The 16898-nt window shown below is 39.8% G+C and overlaps 1 protein-coding gene across 1 annotated transcript in view; it reads right to left on the bottom strand.

Annotated features, from left to right (window-relative positions):
• LOC142389011 (uncharacterized) overlaps positions 1-15414 on the bottom strand; it is a 46280-nt gene extending 30866 nt beyond the window's left edge. Inside the window, exons 1-3 of the mRNA XM_075474562.1 lie at positions 15315-15414; positions 14801-14948; positions 6776-6869 (exon numbers count right to left, since the gene is read on the bottom strand). Coding sequence (XP_075330677.1) covers positions 6776-6869; positions 14801-14948; positions 15315-15414 — 342 coding nt within the window. The remainder of the gene's footprint in view (positions 1-6775; positions 6870-14800; positions 14949-15314) is intronic.
• Positions 15415-16898: the final 1484 nt, after the last annotated feature.

The following is a 16898-nucleotide window of genomic DNA, read 5'->3' as shown; positions in this document are numbered from 1 at the left end:
ATAAAGTATTTGAATAATGCATATCCACTCCACACCACTATGCCATTCAATTTAAGGGATCAAAGGGCTGACAAATGCTTTCTGATCCACTTTTTTCTTCCTTTCAAAAGTAGCTTTTGAATGCCAGTCAATATGCACTTACTTGTTGGGAAGTTTTCCACATCAAAAGGCAAAGCATTTAATGTCTGAGTGGTCACATAGGGAGCTGAACACCACAATTCATATGCACTTAGGTGGAGGTAACATTTGTTCAGACCATAAAAGTTTTGACCTCCTACACCAAGTGTTTGTAATGTGTGAAATTAAACGTTGATGGCCTGGCTGTTCTGCCACAAAGCTGCAGCATCCGCTTCCAGGTTTAAATTTGAATTTAAATAAGCCTGAAGAACTCTTCTGTAAATTTGAAGGGATGATTTATGATCACCAAAATGCGAATATGGCGGTTTCTTGCACAGTTGAGTCGAGCAACAGATAAAGCTTGACCTCGCCGTTTAACTGGACCATTGTTCTTATCTCAGATCCCACAAAACTGCGGACTATGTGAGAAAATATTCAAGACATTCTGCCGCTTCTAGTTTTCTTTGGATAGGATTTTTGTGTTATTTTTGCGTTCTTTGGAACGCTTTTAGGTTACTTGAATGGTGTTCTTGTGAAATGACACTGCGGTTATAAAACTTGGATTCTAAATCCCGCCGGCGGGATTTTTTACACATCTCCAAAAACACATCTGTAACTCTGTGAGTTTTTGTCATTCAAACATATAAGTGACACCATTAAAAACCTTGAAACTTCTAGTTTTCAAATATATATATATTAAAATAAATTATATAGCTGGCCCTTTTTAAAGAGAGTGAACAGAAATCTTTGGATTTTCTGTAGTCTCAGACTGCAGCAGCCTCCTAGGCCACACCTATCGCTATTCACATGTAAAGTACCAGGTGATTGAGTGGCTATTCACAGGTGAGAACACGCCCCATTCAGCCAGCATGTGGGGGAAGGCAGCAATGTCCTGCCAGTGACAGACATTTATCACATGGAGAGTGACAGGGGGGTGGGGGGAATCAGGGGTGTTACACACCCATCTAATTTGTATTCAACTCTCAGAGACAATGCCTGGAGTCTCTAGCCCCTTTCACACTGCGACCCGCTATCTTAGCGGGTTCAAATTGCACCTTCGACCCGCGTCGAGCAATGTGAACGCTTGGCGTGTCAGGGTGACCCGTGTCGCCTGAAGCCGAGTTCAGGGGGCGTTGCCTAGTGGCAGAGCGTCACACGAAACACATAAAATGCTGGGCGTGTACAATGACGTAGGCACAAGCCATGCGTCGGAGGTAGGGTTAAATACACCTGTCTGCATCAAATTTTTCAAACAAACGATGGCGGGACACCTTGAGAACTCATTTTTGCAATGCAGTTCATGGAGATGTTACTTTACGGTGCGTCTTGCTGCGTGGGAAACCGCGCTCTCCCATCTTTCTCGCCAGCCCTTCCAGCAGAGGTCCATCTTTCACCGTCCCCGAAATGTGGCGGAAAATAATGTCCTCTGCTCGGAGGCTGAGGAGCTCGCGGACCTCCTTGTCTCACCAGTTGGCCATATTAAAAAATGTCTCCAACTTGATGTAGGCTAAAACAGAGTGAAACTTGTCCTCACCTGTCGCTGTTGTTCTGAATCAGTTGTCCATTCTGTCTTTTAAACTCCTCACGTCACGCCCACGTCCGACCTGCGTCGATTGCGTTCACATCAAACTCGGCTCGGCAAAAAGACTAGGGTCCGACGCGGGTCGAAAGGCGAGTCGAGTTGACGCGGCAGCCCGGGTCGGCAGTGTGAACACAACAGCGGACACGCTAAATTCGCGAATTAAACGCGGGTTATTCGGCAGTGTGAAAGGGGCTACAATTACTTTTTTACAGTTTGAAAACAAAAAAACCTTTCTGACTGCACTTTTTACCTTTATGCAGCCAACACTTTTGTTTAGAAGGTTCAACCTTCAAAAGTCTTGGCTAGATACATTTATAGTGTGTTTTCTTGCACTGTTTGAAGACCTCTAAAACTTGTTTTTTTGTACAGTTGTGTTTCCCATCAATTTAAATAAAACTTGTTTGTATTATATTCACTTCACTCTCATATTGTTTTTTGTTAGGCTTTTCAGAATACAACCATATGTGTCACTTTTGCATAGATGTTTACAGTTAGTTGAAATACTTGAAAACGTCAAGGTGGTGACAACTCCCTCAAAGTCTCTGAAAAGGCCTTAGACTCAAAGCAGTGGACAGGAAAATCTTTAAGTGAATGCTCTGACGCATTTAGCCATCAAAAAATATATGTAGAAGATCAACTTTATTGTGAATTCATCTGTATTTATATATGCTTATATGCTTTCTTCATTTTTAATAGAAGATTAAATACCAAAGTCCATTTGAGCAGAAGGGTTTGGCCTCTAACCACTTAATTTAGGTGTGTTAGCTTTTCTTTTAGCAATAAAACTCCTTATCTTACGGACAAACATGGAGCACTATGATTAAAAATAATCTAAAAAAATAAACAATGGTGGATGGGAACTTTTGAAATAATGCTTTATGGTGATACAGAGTAGAGGTTTCAGCTGTTAAAACAAATTTCACTTGTTCATTTATCTAACATGCTGAGAAATAACGACTTAGTTCGGCAGCTATGCGACTGTCACTGAAACCGTAGCAGAGGAAATCCAATCATCCTAAATGAACCCATTGCTGCTGTGACTGTCTGCTGTTAGCATCTGTGCTATGTTGAAGGTGATAGGTTCAGGTTAGTAGGTTTGAGCCACTCGGATTTCCATCTTAAAAAGCACCAACAGGGTAAGTCACTCAGCAGCATGTTCAGTTGGCACCAAATCAATGGAAAGTAGTTATTGTGTGTAAGAGGCTTTGGTCAGAATTTGTAATCCAAACTATTTGGTCAGGGTTATGAAACAATCATCTTTAGACTAAAATGTCTTCTTTTTACAACGCGACTGTTAACATGCTTTGGCCTGCATGAGCAAATGACCCACCAGGACATATTTGGGTGCTGCTTTCTGCTTGTTGTTAGAAGCTGTAGCTCAGATGACATCTAGATTTATTGTGCATCATCTAAAACCTACTTTTTCCATTGAGACCATTTATGAATAAAAGTCTAAGATTCGGTCATCACGAGCTGCTGCAATACAAAACTAATAATAGCTACAGTTATTGACACCTGAAACTTTGGCATTCTAATCTCACTTCATTTGTTGATATGCGTACTGTATATTGAGCATGATATACAGCTTATATATGTATAACAGCTTCTCTTTTATGCATCAGGGATTATTGTTTGTTCATGCAGACTTTACCCGTGATGTCATAAACCTGCTGCAAAGTTTTTCTTTTGCTGTGTTTTATCCCTCCAGATGTGAGTTTAAATGCGTGTGAAGCTTCTTTTCAGGCAAGAACAGCCACTGAACTGAACAAATTAGGTTCTGCAATCTGTCTATTACAGCTTCCTCTTGCTATTAATCATCAGTGAACAGTCAGATATTTTGTGCGAGAACTCAAAAGACACACTTCTTGCACTTTCAAAACTCTCAATTACTTTCAGTTTCCAGATGTCCCCCAATTAGATTGCAAGTTTCAGAGTATCATAGAACTAAAACTACCCCAGCGGTGGTAACACCAGGTGCTCAAACTAACATTTAGGTGAATCATGAAATATTCTGGATCCAATAAGATTTTATCTCCACTTCATCTCCCCATTTTTCCTTTGAGTATTGCTGAGTCCAGTTCTTGACAATTCTTAAAAGAATCTGCAAACTTTATAACATTTCTGCAGGTTTGGACGCGCTTTACATTTGTTTAAAATCTACTGGACTGTCTCAGTGAAAACTGTTTGTGAAACTTGTAATGTATACGTCATCGTGTGTAAAGATGTCGATGTTCAACATAATCACGTAGTGAAACATTAGCTGTGTCTGTGTATTTAAAAAATGGAAATTGATCAATAAGATCGAGTCATCACACACTTTTTGTAGCCTTTAATGTGACTCTGCAGCCTTTTGTGTGGTGGACCAATGTAGCTATTTTACTTTTTGTCTTGAGCTTAGATGACAACACCACCACTTCTGTGAAACACCATGAATTAAATCAACTTTAGTCTGGTAATGTCAGGCTGCATATACCATGACTGTAAACCCCTCTAAAAGTGTTTAGTGCCTAAACCTAACCAAGCAGTCTTTTTTTTTTGTTGTTGATCAAACTCAACCAAAACAGAAACTGAAAAAGAAACAATCTTCAAAAAAACTCTAAATAATAAGTAAATAAGAAAAAGCTATTGCACTCTTGCATTTGTGCTGCTCTTCCATCATCCCTGCTGTCTGAGGACTTCTTGGAATTATTATGTTTCGTGATTTAAATCAGAAAATCAGTCCACCATTATCTGAGAATTACTGTGTCCATGACAACAAAGCTGCATTCTCGTTCATAGTAGTTTGAAACCCACACAAGTATCTTGACATCAACACGAAGCTATACAGAATCAGTGTAACAATGAAAGTTTTGAAATTGGAGTGAGAATCTCGAACAGTTTATGTTTAAGTCGTAGTTTCAAGGGAGGACACAAGTGGCCTCTTTTAATGCTCCCTACAACAAAATGATTATACTTAGCCGACACTGTTTATAGTATACCTGGTTTTTTTCTCAACATGTATAATTTTCTAAAATGATACAGCTCTTCTTTGTTTTCAAATGTGCTTTTGGCTCTGTTGGCCATGCATAATTAGTCTTAATCTTTTCCAGATGAAAGCATGTTAAAAAATAACTCAAACACGATTACTGCAGTCTGTTTTGAGAATGCTCAATCCTGTCACTTTTTTTTTTTTGTTAATAATGTAGTATAGATTTTGGGGACATGCTTTCACCTGCTTCCTTTTAAATATGCCAGGATCTGACGGGACAACTGGAACATGTGGTGTCCACACAACCATTCAAACTTCTACATTTAGACAGAATCACTGCCAGGGACTGAGCAGCAGTCTTTTCAGTGTGGGTGAATGTTTTGTTTGCCCCAGATGAGTGTCCTCATAAATTCTTTTTAGTAGATTTCCTCACAAAGCCAGTCAATATTGGTTCGAATACGGGTGTAAAACAAAGCGTTTATTGCCTCTCACTTACCGAGGTCAGAATTAAACTAAATGAATAAACACACTTAAAGGGGAAGTTCTTTTTTTTTTTTTTTAAACCAGGACCTCATTTCTGGCATAAAATATGTTCATCTACTCACCGATAACAGTTTGGTGAAAGTCGGATGAAATTTAGATCCCTCAAGATCCGTGTATATCCATACAACGGGAAAGAACAGGGCAGAGACAATACAGCCTCTAAATTATGCATTATCTGTCTTTATTTCACCAATACTTTAAGACGAATGAATGAATGAACCGTGTGGTTGTTATCCCGGGATATCCGGGGTTACTCCGGTAACGACGTCCATCGTACTCAAAGTCGTCGTCCACATCGTCAAAATCTGATAAATATCCCGCCATGTTTCACAAAACTAGCAGCAGCAAACTCCGTGTGAAGTTAGCCGACCGTCACAGAGCACAGAGTGAATGAGCTGTGCTGCAGCGGCGCGGGTTGATGACGTCATCCCAGTAGATGCATGTGTAGAAAGCTCCCGATAAGCCCCTCGATAGCCCCCAATAACAACAACACGGCAGCTCTGAGCTAACAGTGCAATAGTACGTATTCATTCATTCATTCTTCTTAAAGTATTGGTGAAACAAAGACAGATAATGCCTTATTTAGAGGCTGCATTGTCTATTTCCTGTTCTCTCCCGTTATATGGATATTGATGGATTGATCTAAATATCTTCCGAAGGACGCCGACTTTCACCAAACTGTTATCGGTGAGTAGATGAACTTATTTTATGCCAGAAATAAGGTCCAGGTTTAAAAAGAATGAACTTCTCCTTTAAATCAGTTCAATGATAAGAACTATGCAAAGTATAATCAAGTATAATCTTTGTACAATCAAGTGATGTATAACATTTAATGACAAGGTGACCTTTTTGTTTGTCTGTTTTGTTTTGTTATCTCAGTTTTTGTAATTGGTTTTGTTTTTATGTGTTTTCTTATTTGTCTTCCTGTGTATTTTTTAATTGAATGTATGTCTGTGTTTGTATTGCCTGCAAGTTTGATAAAGGCAATAAAGTTAAAAAAAAAAAAAAAGAACTATGTAGTTGTCAACATACAACCCCTCTGTGCACATGTTTTAGTCTAAAAAAAACTTTCTGGATATGCTTTCAACTCTGCAAAAGCGTTCTTTTTGATATTTGATATTTATAATTTATATTTCCCTTCATGGCTGATGTTTATATGTCATGTAAGATGTTGTTTTTTTTAAGATACTCAGGTACCTTCAGCTGCACGTACTGTAAGTGCATTGAACACACTTTATGTTCACTGTAAATACGGGGGAGAAGAGAGAAGATTTTCACAGCACAAACATTCAAACCTTAACCATAAAGTCAAGTTGATGTCGATAAAAATATATTTTCAAGAAAAAGGAAAGAGTAAATTTTGGCCATATTAAGGCTTTATTCCACTCATAGATGTGTAAAGGTACTGCTCCATGTTCTGGAGTCGACTTTTCACTTTCTGCTTATAATTGGAATTAAGTTTCACTCAGAATTGTGACGAAATTGTAGATATTTCAGACAGAATTCTGACAAGTTCAGCCAGATGGAACGAGAACACATAGAAATGAGGAAGAGGGAGATCTTACTTGGATGTCGTCAGATGTCAAGTGTCCCTTCATGTCACTATTCTTCTTTTTGGGTGGAGGAGGGGCTGGCTTGTGGGCAGGTGGGAGGTCAGTCCTGTTAAGAGAGTGAAAAGACAACATGACACTCAGCACAGTAAGGGACTGCCGCTCTTTACGTCCCTCACCTTCTACAGCACTCTATAATGAGAAGTCCTGCCTGCACTTGCCTTTTTCACTCTTTCCTTGGATTTTGATAGATCTCGTGTTGGTGACTTTGTTGCAGCGGCAGCCATCCCTGCCCTTTCAAAGGCTCTCGCTGGAGAGACACTGTGCTAATGAGAGCAGGCTGTAATTGAACACTGAGGTGAGGAGATGGGAATGGAGGGGGTATAGGGGGGTGGGGAGAAGGGCATGAGTGAGTCAAGTCCTCAGGGCTGGCTGAGTCTCATCCAATGCCATGTGGACAAACACCCTGCCTACTGTGCAGTGACTCTTTGTTTGACATATCATCCACAGCTGGCACCTTCTGCTCTTTAACTTTCTCTGAATCCCTTGTACTAACATCTCTAATCTCACCCTGCTCCCCTGATGACACACCTGGCAAAACACCTTTGCCTATTCATAAGCTCGCATTTTAAAGGGTTTTCTTCAAATCAACAATGTCATTTTCATTGGAGCTAAAAGCCACTCCAGCACATAGTCACTGATATGACAATAAAACATAATATATGAATCGTGGACAAGAAAGACTGAAAGCTCGATGCTGAAAAAGTTTGAAACATATCTGGATAATTGTTTCAGACAGGAAAGCAGAAGGGTTGCTAATACAGAATGGTTACAAAGAACAACCCTTCCCTCCGACATGCAGGCAGTCAGATGTCATCTGTTGTACTCTGACATGATATCAGGAGTGATCAAAGATAATGAAGTGGAGCACAGACACAGAACTGTGTACCTACATGCATTATCTCCAGCTCCTCCTGCCTCCCATTCGCACTGGTTCACATCCTTATTGAATAACATGACCTTTCTGCAAGGCCATGCTGGCGTTTTAATGTGCAGAAAATTTGTGCATGAGTGCACCTCTTAACTCTTTCTTTCACGCTCATTATTTCCAGTCCGTATCACCTTGTCTCCAGACAGGGCTGCTGTGCCACTGCCAGATTCATGTGGCACCCTGCTCAGCCTGCCTGCGGCAGTGAGGCACAGCGAATGCACAGAAAGGCAGCGTGCAGCACATCACCGCTTCTACATCGCAGCGCCTTCTTTTTTTCTCAGACAGATAATTGCAAGGCTTGTGGAAATACGGTTTCCGCAGGTACAGCAGCATGCTCATTAGAAAGTATTTAAACCCACTGCTTCTGATTGACTGGATTCTGATAAAGGTGAAAACTTAAAAAAAAAAGCTTTGGCAGCTGACAAGATCATTTTCTGTTGATGAATGTGTGATATAAAATAAATTCAGCCTCTCTCCGCCTTACAATGATACAGAAAATGATGACTTTTCTTTCAGTGTGCCGAAGTAGAAAAATAATGAAGTCCTCATGTCCTGTCATAACAAATGACATGTAGCAGCACCCAGCTTGACACAATATTAACTGTCTTTCGTGGCATCATCAAGATTCGACAGATTTATCCAAGTAGTATGAAATCATGCATTATTTATGCAAGATGCAACACTTGCATTCAGATCCTGCTGCAAAATGTTGACCTACAGTTCCTCCAAATGTGGTGTCTGATGATTACATTTGATTGCAAGGTAGCATGTTCAAATAGGTACTGTGTTGGGGCCTCACATGCAGAGTGGCTTATTAAATATGACCAATATGAGGATATTCCCACGTCTTATAACTACCATCCCACGGCAACCGCATTCTCTCTGTCATACCTCCCTATTTTGATTGAATCCAGCAACATTTGTAATGACGTTACACACAAGCAGCCTCGGGAGACTGTCGGTGCATAGGCTGTCGCTACTGTTTGACACAATACCGGGAGAAAGGGCCAGGAAGTAGCAACAGTGTTTGATGAAGTGCTATGTGTGCAGAGTATACAAACAGACAACAGGCTAATGCTCAGACGAGCAGACGCCAAGATAAATATACAGTTTGTGTGTGTGCTGTGTAACTCAAGTTACGCCTCATCTCCATCCTACAGACAATCCTACAGATTTATTGTGAAGATACACTGTTTGTTTTCATCATAAAATATTGATATGAATATCTGAAGATAATTCAGTTGTATTCCACCTTGCCTAAGAAATGTTCATTCTTTTTATTGTTGGTGATCAAGTTGAACTAATGTTGCAGATCAGTTACATACTGTGACACAGTCTGGTGTGTCGATATAATGAGAAACAAAGGCAGCAATTTGGCAAATTCAAGCCACATTATTAAAAGACTTCTTTTCAGCACATCACTGCCATATCAGAGCTCAGCTATTTAATTAGCGAGCGTTATCAACTCGTCATGATTTCCTACTGTTTTTCTTTTCTCCCTCCTTCAGTATTCAGCAGGTGCAGAATGTAATTCATGTTGGAGTATTGCTCCTTATTCTGCCATAATTCAAAGGTGACACCAAATGTAGTGCCTGCAAAGAATTAGCATGTAATATATATGTGTATGGGCAACACATGCAAACTAAGAATCTGTTGAATTTAGATATGCGAAATAAACGCATGATCATGCTTCACAATTTGGAGTAGAATTGATTTTTTTGTGACAACATCACATTTAAAAATAAGTAAGTTATGGACTAATTCCGATAATGATTAATTCACTGAAAGCCCAAGGTTACAATAAAACGGGAAATAGTCACAGTACATTGGTCTGGTGCGAAACATTTATTTTACAGTCTATCACAATTGTGAGCTTTGGAATGTGGTGTACATTCAAGTCTTTTTCTCAAATACTTGAAATGAGCATGACTTCCTGTCACCTTAAGAAGTGGTGGGGCCACGTGAAGAGTTGGGCTTACTGCTGGAGAAGAAACAAGTTTCCCCTTTATTCGCCGCTCTGTTGGCTGATGAGTCCCACTACGAGTGATAGTGAGGACACGGACATGTATGCACTTCATTCAGGGCAGACAGAAGAAGCATGTAATGCATCTCAGTGTTGTGTTTGGGGACTTTTGCTGGTCTTTAATGTGTAACAGCAGAACCTAGATTGAACAGAACAATTGATCTAACTCATACAATTTGTCTTTCTTTTGTCTTTGCTGTGGACCGATGTCTCCAGTACGTGTGTCGTTATGAAACTGGGTTTCCACAGGTGAATGCCTTCCTCTTCATAGTAATACTGCGCAGCACTGAGCTTCTACTGAAAAAGATTAGCCTTTGATCTTAAATACATAAATATTTTCTTCCATCGTGAATGTTGTTGAAAAAAAAATCATTGAACCTTTCCACAAAACCTTTTGTTTACTTCAGACTGCAACTGAGAATTAAAAGATGTGAGGGGAAATGTACAGAACAAATGAAGGAAGTACTAGTTTCCTGTATCTATTGATAGTCTGAGACTGAGAGCCTGTAAATAGGAATTATTGTTAAGATAGTTTTTTCCTAAATGTGTATATTGTTATATATGGTGACTGAAATGTAATGCACCACAGAATTGTGTCTGCAGCTATTATAATTATAGCTATTATTTCCTACTTAATGTTGACTGGATCAGTCATTAGTCATACACAGTGATGCTCTACTCGGCTTGATCATCTCATGTGCTTCTCAGCTGTGGGATCACACTGACTTCCTTCGTGCTGAATGCGATGCTGGCAGCATGGGGCGTTGGCTCTGCGAGACGCAGACACAAATGAAAGCTGACAAGCAGGACAAGCCTGTTGGGAGCAGAAAGCAGTGGGCGAGAACTATAAGCTACATTCAAGTTTCCATTGTGTCCTACCCAGACATCCACCTTGAGGACCTTGCAGCTCCTCGCTCTGTTGGCCACAAAAGGCTCAGGGCAGCTTAAAGGGAGATTGAAGGGGGATAACGAGGAGAAAACATAACTAATCCTTAAATTGAGAAGAGTAATCTGTGAGGGAAGATTTACAGCAAAGAAAATGACTTTTACAATGCACTCACAAAAAAGATTCCCTTTAGATCATTTTGGGTCAGTGATGGGATGTTTTTGTCCTCATATAATCAGAGTTTGAATGTCTCTCACTATAACACTCCTGTTGTCCACTACAAGGTGAGAAAGGAAAGTGTCGCATCCCCCAGAAGCGTTTGGACTGAAGAGCCGTATGAAAACAACATAAAGTGCTGAAGCTGATCCTTGGTGCTCTCATTGATTTTTGTTGATCACAATCTTATTTGGCAATTTAAATGCTAATGATACTTTTAATTGCAAGACGGGATAAATGTGATTTGATCTTTAGGAGGCAATTACTTTCATGCTTTGTCTAGCTGCAATCTTTTTCAAACGGCAGACAACGTTTACTCTGCAGAGCTCAGCTTTTCTTCTCTCACAAGAGAATAAAGAAGAAAAAACAAGAATGAAACAAAGTGAGTTCTTTTTTCTTTGATAAGTTTATCAAAAACTATTTCTTTTGCTGAAGGAAAGCTTTGCTTTTTTAGAACATTTCACTTTACATTTATACACAATCGGTCAATTTCCACAGCCTTTTAACACCTTAGTCATAGTTACCAGAATACATAGACTGCTTTACAAAAAACAGGTAAATATAGGTGACTGCTGTTGACAGTAGTACTGCATATAACATCCTCTAAGATACCAAGCACCATTTTTTTCTTTCTGACAACAATAATGAAAGATTTAAATTCACAACAGTCCACGTTGAAAGACTCAGACAGACAATAGAGACAGTCCTACTTTGGTTACAGCTTAAAGCAAGAGGGTGACCGACAATAATCATCATTTGTCACTTTTAAAAGGTCTCCACACAGCAGTGATGAAAAGCAATGGTGACCAGTTTCTAAAAATCAAAAATACACAAGAACAGATCACGTCTCTACAATTCACTTCTGCCAAAATCATCTGAATCAAATGTTCTCCAAAAGAACAGCAATTCTACATTTCAGTCCTGGGAAACCATTTCAAGCCAACAAGGTGGGAACATTTTTTCTTTTTAAAGATATGTGATCTGTTGAATTGCTGCTTCAAACTGAACGTCAGTTTTGGATTCTGCATGTGATTCTTCTCAGATATTGTTGTAAATGTGGATAGGAAGTTGGCATCAAAGTGATTTATTCCAGCTCGTATTTACAACAGTGTGAAGACCAGCTGCTCATCACAACCAGTGGATTAATTTTTTCCACAGTGACACAATTGGCGCCGCTTTTCCATATTTTGGGGGTCATACATCATGCTCGGCCAAAACACAAAGCAATGAACACATTACTCTGAGAACATCGCCTTTGACAATACCCATCTATTTTGATAATCAGTTGACTATTGTGCCAGGGCAGCTCTAAAAGGGGCCAGTGATTTATTAGGATTGACCAATTTTGAGTCACATCATGTGCTGCTTTGTGGGGGCAAACAGAGGCGTGACTGGCGGTGCAGTCAGGCATGTTATCAAATGCCCAAGCTTGATTAACAGCTCATCAACATGCAGAATTAAACAGTCTCGCTAAATGCTTCCCCTTTACCCTGACATTAGACCCTCGCATATAACGCTGAATCTTTTGCAGTGACTCTCAGCATTTAATATATACCAAATACAATCTCTCATTGCAACTTATCAGCATTCATGTAATTAGATATTTCAATTTTAAAAAAGTAAACAGTTTCCTCATAAGACACTGAACATGTTTTGATGACAAGCCACAGGAAATAGACACAAAGAGCTTTGAATCACATTTCACAACATTAAGCATTCCATGCCGAACTAGAGGGAAACAACGACAACAATTACAGTACTGACACAACAACAACTCTTGTCATGCATATTTGATGAGAATCATGCACACAAAAGGATAGAAAAGAGCCAGAGGTGAAGGAGAGTTGGGACAATGTGATCTGTTGACAAAGGCATTGATTTGGATTGTCAGCTTATGGAAACCAGAGCCACCATAAGCTCACAGATTTGCCTTTGATTAAAAATTTGATATGTGTTTTAAATTTCATCTGGTCTTATTGTTGAATTCTGTACAAGCTCCATGAATCTGATGAAGTGAAGCTGGATATTTCATCTTGGTGTTTTTGATGAGGTGTAGTTAGTTTTGGCACTGTTTTCCTCCAGCTTCTTTTTCAGTGATAGTTTATCAAACTGCATTGTCACTATTTGACAGAGCTGAATGTTTTTTTTTTTTTTTGTTGTTGTTATGCATCAAATAGAGACATATCAATTTCAGTTCAAAAGTCTCAATGGAGAAAATGCATTCCAAACAAAATTTCTTATTTTCCGTGAATTTCCAGTCCAGTGTTTTTCTAACACATGTTCGATGAAAGTTTGCTTCTTTCAGCGCTCACAGGGGTGTGCTCAAGTATGTCACTTGCAGGCCACCATTACATGCAGGCAACAGAATAGAGGATCCAGGAGGACAGGGATCAGCAGGGGACAGACTGGGGTCAGGTGCCTCTACTTTCCTTGTGGGGGACTCTGGCTTCTCTGGAGCCTGTGTCACACAACTATCAGCAACAGCAGCAACAGCAATGCTGAGGGAGTGGAGCGGGAAACAGAGAGCAGTTACTTCAGCATCAGAGTGAGAAACAAAGACAGATTAGCAGGGAGGAAGAAAGAGACAGAAAGCAATGGGAATGGTAAGAGTCTGTGTGATTTATCTGTCTTGAGAAGCTCTGCTAAGAGAGTAGAAGTGATGTAGTTTCTGGGTCTCAGAGTTGGACTTGCAGCCCCCATATATATATGTATATATATATATATATATATATATATATATATATTTATATATATAGCAGATGGAGACCAAAACCCAGCAGAACATCTCTGTATATGTGAGGGGGGCTTCAAATAAACTTAATTTTTCATGGTTGATAAATGCTCATTCTGCATTCCCCCAAAGCTCAGTTGATTTTGGTACCCATGTACACACGAGCATCATGGAAACCTTGGTAACCGCTGATCTATCTGTCATGATTTTCGAAAAGGTAATTAGTAGGACTTTGAAATGCTTCCCTCTTGCTTCAGTGGGAAAAGATTTGGATAGTGGAGAGCTCACACAAAAAATATATTTTAGATTTTCACAGCTGTGTTGCTCCTCCTTTTCTCAGCTGCACCCAGAGGTCGATTTCCCCCTCTGTGTCTGGGCAGCAGCTGCTAAATGAACATAATGTGATAAAATGTAATGTTAAAAAATGTTATGCTCCCTGGTTTGCAGGCACAACAAAATTGCCAGGTTAGCAGGAAGAGGAGTTGCAGCGGTAAACAAAACCAGAGTTACAGGGTCTAAATCTGTCTTTGAAGCCCCTTCAGTAGATAAATTAATTACTGCATCAAAGGTAAAAAAAAATGTTTTCACTCATCAAATCTTTCATCTACTCAGAACTGTCCCTGAAAAAAATTCCTAGCATTACTCTTCAATTGTGTCTCCAAATAAAGTCTAGAAGCAGAGTGACAGCTGGAACTCCAGCACTCAAGAATCCTGGGAAATATACTTTCCTTCATATATGATATTAGAGCCATCTGATGCAGGCGAACCTCTTCCAAGAAGAGACTGCAGGACATGCTCCTGTCATCAGTCCTGATTAAAACAATAGTGCTTTCATAGGAAATGGGCTCAGTACAGCCCACATTACAATCAGGAAATCTTTTAATAGGCATAATCATTGATTCTATGTGCTCTAGGAAATGAAGATGCCACTTGCTTTTTCTCTTTATTTCTAATATGGGAGCAAATGCAATAATTTTCACTAAGAGATGTAAAGGAAATTAAATTATTGGCTCCCAGAATAAATGAGAACGAGACTGAGACAAGTTTGCAGGATGTTCTTCTGTCTCCAGACACAAAAAGTGTGCTGTCGTTATCAGAGTGTTTTCCTCTTACAGACTGACCATGGGTGCACACCTAATCTTGCAACCTGTCCAGCCCCCTGTAATATTCTCTGGCACAGGCTTGGTACTCACAGGTCATTATCTGTCTCAGTGCGAGTCTTCTGCTGCCGCCGATGGACCATGAAAACAGTAACAGCCGCACCAACGATGAGTCCAATGGCAACGACACCTCCAAGGATCCCGATAACACCACCTGGGGGACCCTGTGGCAATGGCTTCTCTGCAGACAAGAAGAGAAATAACAGTGTCAGGGTAGGTGCTCTTTGAGTAATTGATGCTGCGAGATTGAACTTCGGGGAAAAAAAGCAGCCGAAAAAGAAACTAGCAGTGAGAGTGAGGACACAGAGACTTGATCGATGCCAAACGATCTGCTCAAACACACATACATACACATGTTTATATATATATATATATATATATATATATATATATATATATATATATGGAAGGAAAGTTTTTAATCTTAATTTTGGACCGAAAAGAATACAAAACAGTGGACTGTTGCAAAAGGAAACATCTTTAAAAGCCATTTCATACCATTTTATTCCAGGCTTCACATTTTCTGTCATAAAACACATTCTAATACTATTTTCAGAGCCTTCTTTCAGCATGAGAGCATTGTCTTGCCTGTCCTGGCACTGCATGAATACCACACAGTGGTGGTCATTCTGCAGCTGCTGCTGCATTTCCAATGTGTGCTCCATCAACTGTTGAAAAGAAGTCTAAATTGGGCTGGATTTGACAGTGAACCCAAATGCACTGTTGAGACCACAACAAAGCTATTATATTTTGGAATCCGTGCAAGGGTAACAAAAACAATAAGTATTTCCAGCATTGTGCAGAAAAAAAAAACATGTGTGGTAAAACAATGCACCACATGGAAAAGTTAGTCTACAACTGTCAGCTCAGCTGATGAATGACAGAGGTCCTACTCCGTCCAGTAAACCGCAGATTGTTGATGCTACTCATTTTATTGAGTTCCACTTAACATATAAACAAATAAATAAATATTCACTTAAAAGATATAACACAGGGATTGCAATTAAATTCAAGATAGTGATGTAGTGTATTTTTTGGGGAGCAGCACTGGGTTGCTGTCTCCCCTCCTAAAATGTCCGCCCGCTAAAGATAAAGGTTTCAACTTTGTTAGTGTGTCCATAATATTTTTTACGAGACTTAAATATTATTAACAAAATCAGTAGGGTGACTAGATCCCAACCAAAAACCCGTTAGACAACTAATATGTTTGTGTCGGACAATGTGGGATCTTTAACAAAAGCTGAGAGGTAGTCTTTGTGATTTTTATCTGAGAAAGGTGCTATAGAACTAAACTTTACCTACTTACTTACATGAGAAGAACTTTACCATTGTGTTTTGTTTGAATGCAACTTTGCCAACTCCCACCAACAGTCTGAATGTAATCCTTACTACCATGTTCTGCTGACCTGTATGCACTGCTGCACAGTGTGGTGAATGCTGGTTATTTCGTCTTCCAATCATTGTTGGGTTCAGCTGGAATATATCCATAGATTTTCACATCTCTTTTTTGAGCTATAACACCGTGTGAGACCCTCATATACTGTGTTGCTTTATGTCACGTTGTTCCCCTGCGTAAAACTGAAAAGAGCTAATCAAAATGTGGGACATCATCTCAATTTGTGGGATGAGGGACCGGCAACAGAAACACTGTGCAGTCCCACACAGAAACAGGCACAGAGTCACCTTAAAAATCAGTCATCAGGACTGTGACAAAGGATTTCTGGTTTGAATCTGCAGTGCGCCACTAGCAGTCTCAGGAAGGAAAGGTCAGATGTATGTCCCATGTAGAACAGTGGAGGAACCAATCCTGACTACATGCAAAATAAGGCTTTACAGCTGGTTTGCCTGAGCGCAAGTTACTCAAGATACAGAAACTACATGGTGTGTTCTGTTCATGGTTGTAAGAGCTAAAGTTAGATTCTGCAGGCTTTTATATCTTACAGAATGGCTTCAGCTTATTTGGAGATTGTAGTTTTGAAGCACAGCATGGGTCTGTTCTGTACGGCGTTCGTTCTGTAAACATCTGCTTCACAAATTCGGGCGATATTCAAACCTACATAAATCTACTTTCTGAGTGAGTGCGTTATTAACCCCTTAGCTTGACAGGATATTAAGCAATGTTCTCCACTGT

This window comes from Odontesthes bonariensis, chromosome 9 (genome assembly GCF_027942865.1).
Source record: "Odontesthes bonariensis isolate fOdoBon6 chromosome 9, fOdoBon6.hap1, whole genome shotgun sequence".
NCBI lineage: Eukaryota > Metazoa > Chordata > Actinopteri > Atheriniformes > Atherinopsidae > Odontesthes > Odontesthes bonariensis.
Note: the sequence above shows the minus strand (reverse complement) of the source record. Positions and strands in the feature narration are given on the sequence as shown.